Source organism: Engystomops pustulosus, chromosome 4 (genome assembly GCF_040894005.1).
Source record: "Engystomops pustulosus chromosome 4, aEngPut4.maternal, whole genome shotgun sequence".
NCBI lineage: Eukaryota > Metazoa > Chordata > Amphibia > Anura > Leptodactylidae > Engystomops > Engystomops pustulosus.
Window position 1 is genome coordinate 200,647,144 of NC_092414.1, and position 8,298 is coordinate 200,655,441.

Consider the following 8,298-nt stretch of genomic DNA (forward strand, 5'->3'; position numbering starts at 1 on the left):
CATCACTACTGACAATAGATGATATCACAGCTTATCTCCTCCCCCTCCCTGTACAATGACCTCTATATACATAACACTGACCCATCACTACATCACTACTGACAATAGATGATGTCACAGCTTATCTCCTCCCCCTCCCTGTACAATGACCTCTATATAGATAACACTGACCCATCATTACATCACTACTGACAATAGATAATGTCACAGTTTATCTCCTCCCCTCCCTGTACAATGACCTCTATATAGATAACACTGACCCATCATTACATCACTACTGCCAATATATGATGTCACAGCTTATCTTCTCCCCCTCCCTGTACAATGACCTCTATATAGATACCACTGACCCATCATTACATCACTACTGACAATAGATGATGTCACAGCTTATCTCCTCCCCCTCCCTGTACAATGACCTCTATATAGATAACACTGACCCATCATTACATCACTACTGAGAATAGATGATGTCACAGCTTATCTCCTCCCCCTCCCGGTACAATGACCTCTATATAGATAAGACTGACCCATCATTACATCACTACTGACAATAGATGATGTCACAGCTTATCTCCTCCCCTCCCTGTACAATGACCTCTATATAGATAACACTGACCCATCATTACATCACTACTGACAATAGATGATGTCACAGTTTATCTCCTCCCCCTCCCTGTACAATGACCTCTATATAGATAACACTGACCCATCATTACATCACTACTGACAATAGATGATGTCACAGCTAATCACCTTCCTTTCCCTGTACTATGACCTCTATATAGATAACACTGACCCATCATTACATCACTACTGACAATAGATGATGTCACAGCTTATCTCCTCCCCCTCCCTGTACAATGACCTCTATATAGATAACACAGACCCATCATTACAACACTACTGACAATAGATGATGTCACAGCTTATCTCCTCCTCCTCCCTGTACAATGACCTCTATATAGATAGCACTGACCCATCATTACATCACTACTGACAATAGATGATGTCACAGCTTATCTCCTCCTCCCTGTACAATGACCTCTATATAGATATCACTGACCCATCATTACATCACTACTGACAATAGATGATGTCACAGCTTATCTCCTCCTCCTCCCTGTACAATGACCTCTATATAGATAACACAGACCCATCATTACATCACTACTGACAATAGATGATGTCACAGCTTATCTCCTCCTCCTCCCTGTACAATGACCTCTATATAGATAACACAGATATCTTCTCACCTCACTAAAATATTTAACTCTTTCTCTTTTTTGGTCTTTCTCTCTTCTTTCAAGCATGTTTTTGTTAATTCATTTCTAAAAACACCTTCCTTGGACCCATCTAGATCTGTTAACTAAGGTACAGTCTCTAATCTCCCGCTGCTTTCCTTTTGTTTCTTTTGGAGAACAATATTCTTCTGCACATAACACCCTCCTCGCCTTAATGCAGAACACCAGTAATCGTCTCTCTGATTGAAATCTTATCTTTCCAAAAATGAACTGCTTGTCTTTCCACCATCTAACTGACCCAACCCGACCTCTTCATTTCCATCTATGGTATGTTTTGCGTTTATTAATGAGAAAAAACTTCTATTTGGTAAAAATTAGGAAAAATTCTTGATTTTTCAAAATTCAAAATGTTGTACTTTTTCAACACATAGTCATAACAGCAAAATTACTTGATAACTAAAATTTACCAAATGTCTGCTCTTTGCCAACATGTTTTTATAAGCGTCCTTTTTGTAGGAAGTTATGAGGATTAGAACTTCAGGTTGGATTTTTCTCATTTTCATAAAAAATGCACAATCAGACTTTTGAGGGACCTGCTCAGCTTTCAGGTCACTTTCAGAGCCTAAATAAAAGTAAACCCCCATATAGGTTCTACCAGGTTTTTGTGTTAAAATTAAGGGCCTCGGCTTGGTTGGCTTATACTCGAGTATATATGGTACTTTATTTTATTAAAAGGGTTGTCCGACTTCATACCATCCCCATATTTCAGCGCAGTAAACTGCGCTGGTTATGGGATTCAGGTGGGCGTGGCCTGCCACCTCACCCAGCCCGGAAACCGAACTCAGCGGAGGTTCCGTGCCCTTGCAAACAAACATGGGCATGGACCAGCGAGACAGTTTTAAACTTAACTTTTTTAAAAGAGTTGGACAACCCCTTTAACTCTGTAATTTATGGAGTAAAAGAAAATCATCAATTCAGGTTTAATTTTTTTTTGCATTTGTTGTACTCCAATTAAAGTGATACCTTATTTACATATTTTTATATATATTTACAATTTTACTGAAGAAAAGCTATTATAGGGTAAATTCCATTTGATTGACAGTACTGATTTAGAGCTTATTTTTTATGTGTTGAGTTGTTTTTTTCAGTGACTTTTTTGATCAGTTTTTGGAACATTTTTGTGATGAGATTTTGTGTTTATGAGTTTTTCTTTGTACGGTGTTCACCACGCGGGTCCAATAATGTTAGCATTTTATTGTACAGATTGTTACGGATGCGGCGATAGCAAATATGTGGGGATTTTTTCACAATTTTTTTGTACTTTATTAGATGTTGTATAGGGAATGTTGGTGTTTAAGGGACTTTTACTTTATTTAATTAATTATTTTTTTTAAAAGACTTTACACTTTTTTATTTTTCTTACAAGTTAGCTTGAACAAGTGATGCTCTGATCACTTATTCAAGCTCTTATTCTTCTAACACCCGGGTACCGGCAGACATTGCGCGTCCTTGGGGCACTGGCAGACAGCGTAAGTGCCACGAGGGGTCCAAATTATCTCAGATGCCCCTTACCCGCCACGGTCATGGTTCCTCTGATCACGGGTGTTAGAGTCGGATGTCGGCTGTAACATGCCGGTGCCGGAAGCTGGACATGGTAGTAGTACATCACCATGCAGGAAGTCAATGCCGCCCGTGACGTACTGCAACAGCCAGACTTGTCTTTCAGTCAAACATGTTACACAGATTCTTCCAGTCTGTGTCAGTCACTACATCGGTTTCCCATCTTCATCCAAATACAATTTAAATATATCACCCTATTTTACAATGCTCTGCACAGTGCGGCCTCGTTACCTCTCCTCTCTTATCTCAGTCTATTGCCCAATCTATACTCTCTGTTCTGCAAGTGACCTTCACCTCTCCAGGACCCCAAACCCAGACTATCAGACTAATACCAAAGCTTGAAATTTGCTCTTGAAACCCATCTCTGTGTACTCACCTATCACATTCCCTTATCCTATGAAACATTGGGGGTCATTTACTAAGGGCACGGTTCGCGTTTTCCCGACGTGTTACCCGAATATTTCCAGTTTGCGCCGATTTTTCCTGTATTGCCCTGGGTTTTTGGCACACGCGATCAGATTGTGGCGCATCGGCTCCGGCATGCACACGACGGAAATCGGGGGGCGTCGCCGAACGATAACCCGACGGATTTGGAGAAACCGCTGCATTAAAAAAAAAAAAAGTGTCGCGGGAAACGCACTTCCCTTCACCAAGTATAGGATGGTGCACTCCGTCGGACCTCGGGGAACTTCAGCGCAGCAGCGACATCTGGCGGACGTCGGAGGAACTGCCTTAGTGAATCGCCGGAAGACCCGAATCCACCGCACAGAACGCGCCGCTGGATTGCGAATGGGCCGGGTAAGTAAATCTGCCCCATTAACTCTCTTTTAACTAACCAACCCTGTGCACTTCTCCTATCCTACAATGATCAGATCCCAAGCTTCATGCTTCTCTGCAGTCCCATTGACCTTGGACACTGTATATAAGATGGTGGCGGGTGACTGGATTTTCTTTTTTTTCTATTTTAATTTTTCTGTCCCCTTATGAAGAATGGCCGGACCATTATACAAGCACTTATACCTCTTGTGTCACCCATTAATACTCATAGACTGTAAGCTCTTGCGAGCAGGGCCCTGACTCCCATTGTTTCACATGACTATGTTTTCACTCTGTTATGTCTTATTTTATTTGTATATGTGCTCCCATGTTCTGTAAAGTGCTATGGTATATGACGGTGCTATATAAATAGAGATTATTATTATTATAATAACCACGCCCTGTATGCACTACAATTCTATACCACCCTGTATACCTCTATTATAAACAACTTTTGTATGCCCCCTACATTGTATGACAACAAAAAATGTCAACAAAACTTTTTTGTGCTATTAGGAGTTTATTTTGTAACAGACTTGATATATTGCCAACAATCAACAGAATAAAGAGGAAGATTCATGTTTCAAATGTGTCTTGGTATTTAGCATCCGGCTGTAAATCGACTTAAGTCCTGTCCTCTGCAATGATTTCTCCAGGCCACCCTGTGAATGAGAAATTTAGTAAAGTATGATTTTGCCATGGTTTAAACCTTTGATTAGGGTGCGGAAATGGGACAAGGTGCTGACTAAAGCAGAATTTCACACCCTGCATATGGAGCAAAAATGTCCTTGCTTCAAATTGAAACCTAAAGTGCAGTTCAGATTCCAGTGCATTCTCCTGAACTTGGTTTGTTTAATAACCGTGCGCCTCAGTTCTATGCACAGATGTGTCTTGAACCATTGGGGTCAGCAGTCACTGGAAATACTGGAGTAGTAACCAGGAGGCTCCCTAAAGTAAAAGTCTAAAGGGTGGTTGTCAGTACGTTGAAGAACAACCCAAAGTCAAACCAAGTCACTGGTATAGAGGGTCCTAACCCACTGCTCCTACCTCATATGTATGTGGTTCTCCCTAAATAGAAACAGGGATAAGCTCTGGTCATATTTTATCTCAATGTTGTCAAGTCAGAGAACACTCTTCCCCTCTAATAATATCTGAGCGCAACATAAAGGGGCAGATTTATCAAGCTGTCTGAAAGTCAGAATATTTCTAGTTGCCCATGGCAACCAATCACAGCTCCCCTTTAAAATATTCATGAGCAATGGTGAAATGAAAGCTGAGCTGTGATTGGTTGCCATGGGCAACTAGAAATATTCAGACTTTCAGACAGCATGATAAATCTGCTCCAAAGTCTCCATCAGGAGCCCATACCATCCTATTCATTACAAAGAGAATATGTATATACTGTATATGTTAGAATCTTACCAAGCTGAGATGCCATTGGGGTCTCTCACAACTCGTTTGGCGCACTCAATGTCATCATAGATATCATCATTCAGGAGACCTAAAACAAAAATATATACATGCGTAAGTTACTGCAATAATCTATGATCAAGATTGTAGTGTGTATAATGATCAACACACTAAATTCTCCTGATTTATATGTAAAACATGCCCATAAATCGCAATTATCTAGAAATATCTCAGAAGAGTAGAACTGGAATTAATAGAGAGCGGATCCAGATCTGTACCTTCAATATCGTTTGAGCTCTGCTCCTACATCTCATCTTACATTTTCTTGATTTTTAGCTTCAGTTCCCTAGACTGGTTATTACACGTAGACTGGATTTTTACTCCTGTTTCTGTTCTTTGTGTAAAATCTGGTGCCAAAGACACACTGACAGGTAATCAATATACTGGATACTCCAATTGCTGTATCCAATTAGTGCAGTCAGTTGTGTAGTGATATTGCTATGTAGGGAATAATCAGACAAAAGCTTCTCCAAGCACTTAATGGTTTGGACTAAAATGTTGGATTGTCCTATTATGGAGACATTTATGTGAATCAGCTTTGTTGCATGGTAAATTACTATATACTTTACATTTAGTGACGGGCAAAAATAAATTTGTGTAATTCTGATCTCCAAAAATTCTGATAATTTGATCTTAAGTTACTTTACTTTCTATTATTTTTGGTACAGTTTTTGGAAGCAGGAGACAGATCAGAAGACAATTGGGAATCTTCCAGTCGGTGTCTTTACTTACTCTGGCAGCTGATATGGCAGGCGTCTTCGGCTCCCGCTGTCTCACCATCATTGCACCACCATTTGCTGTTGATCTGGAATATTCCGTAGTCACGGCTTGGCCCATTGTTGTTCACGGCGTCTGTGTTGTAGCCACTCTCGTAGTAGGCCAGGCAAATCCCTGTCATTAACAGGTTACGATTAAAATAGTTCATGTCCAATCTCTAATAAATATGAGGTTAGTCATTATGTGTAACACAAATTGGAATTGATCTTGGAAAGCAGGGTAGATGGGAGACAAGGGCATCTGTGCCAAATAGGAAAACCTACTGGCCCCTGGATAAAGAGAAGAGGGTTGAAATTGTTCCCTTTCAATGTTTGGGTCTACGTGGCAATTTTGGCCATGATTTTATTGTACAATTAAAGATCTCCATATCCACCACCATATGTAGCCATTAAGTTAGACTATTCCTCTGCTTCATCAAGGGATTAATATTGATCTAATTTGGATTGTGCCCTTTATTGCACCAGAACCATGTGCAATATTTGTGTGCTTTGCTGCACTGGTTTCACACCTTGGCATGTCTCATTGGCTTCTTCATTTTAAGTGTACATTTAAACAGTAGTGTATAGAGATAACATTCATTCAAAGATAAGGACCCTAGTATTTTGATGAATGTGGATCCCAGTGGTTCAAACCCCACCAAAAAACATATTATCCACTATCTTGCAGTTATGTGACTAAATTTAGGCCAACCCCTCCTTCAAATTTTACAAGTGAATGTTCTAGCCATAATCATGTCTTCCTCAAGGAAGTATAGCATCTAAAAGACAGGGATAAGAGAAGCTGGATAACACTATATGATTGCAAAGAGGGGTTAATTTCTGCAATGTCCGCGGCGTAAAGGGAGTAAAGTAGTTCATTACTTTAGTAGTGATGGGGAAGGATAGTTAAGTGGCTATTGTTATGGTTGTCTAAGACAGGAGTTACACTAACAGTAGTACTATGTTTACGCCAGATAAATGAAGTGGTGGAAATAGCCCTGTTAGCAGAGAAAAGTTCCAAAAACCTCAATGCGACTTTGTTGAGACATTTTTTACACCAAAAAAGCCCAGCAAAACCAATAATAAATGACCATCATTGTATCATATCTCTTATATTCTTCAACTTTAATTTAAAGTGGACATAAAGGTATACATACAATTTGCAGCACTATATCCATGATATCCGGCCAGTCCAGTCTCCTGGAAGATATTGTAGAGCTCACATTGGGAATATACTCTGGCATCAGAGCCAAGATACAAGCACAGCAAGAACCCGAGGCAAAGGAAGACCTTCATATTACTCAGCAGGTAAGCAAGATCCAGGAGAACCCTGTGTAATATTGGAAAAATTAATAGATGAAATTAAGGATTATTTGTGCATTGTTTGATTATTTTCTAAAAGACATTATACTAGGGGAACCTAGAAGTCAGAGCAGTATGGATCATTGGGACCTGTGTCCTGTGAATATATAAGATACTCTGGTTGATCCCCCAAAATCTTGACTCATACGTGTGCAATAAAAATGAAGCTACTCTCAAAGTTGCCCTTTTCTTCATAGTTCACCTGTAGCAAAAACCAGGCATGAATGTGTATAGGGAAGTAAGGGGAAATATCTGACAGCTGTAGAAGGATTTATCTGGCAGCTTCTGTAAGTGTAGGGGCTTCTCCAGTGTACAAACCCTACTATACCGCTACTCAGATTATTGTACAGTACTGGATGCAAAGATAATACTTAGCTGGATAGTGCTTGAAGATTTAAGCTCTGAAGCTTTAAGAATTTTTAATGCTACTCAAGATAAAATGGTCCAGTACAGGGCAATCAATTGAAAAAACCTTTCTACGCATAATGAAAATACAAATGTATAATAGAAAGAAATGATGAAAAGCTTCTATATGCATTCAATTAATATAAAAAATAATATCTACTTTTGGTCAAAAGAAAATTATTTGCAAGAGTAACACTTACTTCCAAACCAGAATTTTCTTGAAGATACTTACAGCAGGGTGAGCTGCGTTTATATACACCTGGATGGAGCCGTTATCTTACAGGTCGGCTAAGACGATCATATTTACTAACCAGACCGTGCCAATAATTATCACATAGCTAATCATAACTATAAAACAGGCAAATGTTACATTACTATAAATGCATTGTTACATGGGATCAGATAATCCCTCTCTTTCATGGTTAATATTTGCTCTATTCTCTTGAACATGTTTAAAACTGGTGATAATATTTAAAACATACGGGATCTACAAGCCAAAAAAATTATCGAAAACTCATGTCTAACTCCAACACTAAGAAACTTTACACTACATGTAGTAAAGGGATGAATAGACCTCACTGTGCTCTGGACAACAAGGACCCAAATTGTGATACTTCAAATAATAC

At 39.4% G+C, this 8,298-nt stretch overlaps 1 protein-coding gene across 1 annotated transcript; it reads right to left on the minus strand.

The window, feature by feature from the left end:
* Positions 1-4,180: 4,180 nt before the first annotated feature.
* LOC140128061 (lysozyme C-1-like) lies at positions 4,181-7,926 on the minus strand. Its single transcript, XM_072149425.1, has 5 exons — positions 7,873-7,926; positions 7,063-7,235; positions 5,883-6,041; positions 5,103-5,181; positions 4,181-4,342 (listed from the first exon to the last, which is right to left on the minus strand). The coding sequence occupies exons 2-5, from the start codon at positions 7,199-7,201 to the stop codon at positions 4,282-4,284; spliced, it is 438 nt and encodes a 145-aa protein (XP_072005526.1). The 5' UTR covers positions 7,202-7,235; positions 7,873-7,926; the 3' UTR covers positions 4,181-4,281.
* Positions 7,927-8,298: the final 372 nt, after the last annotated feature.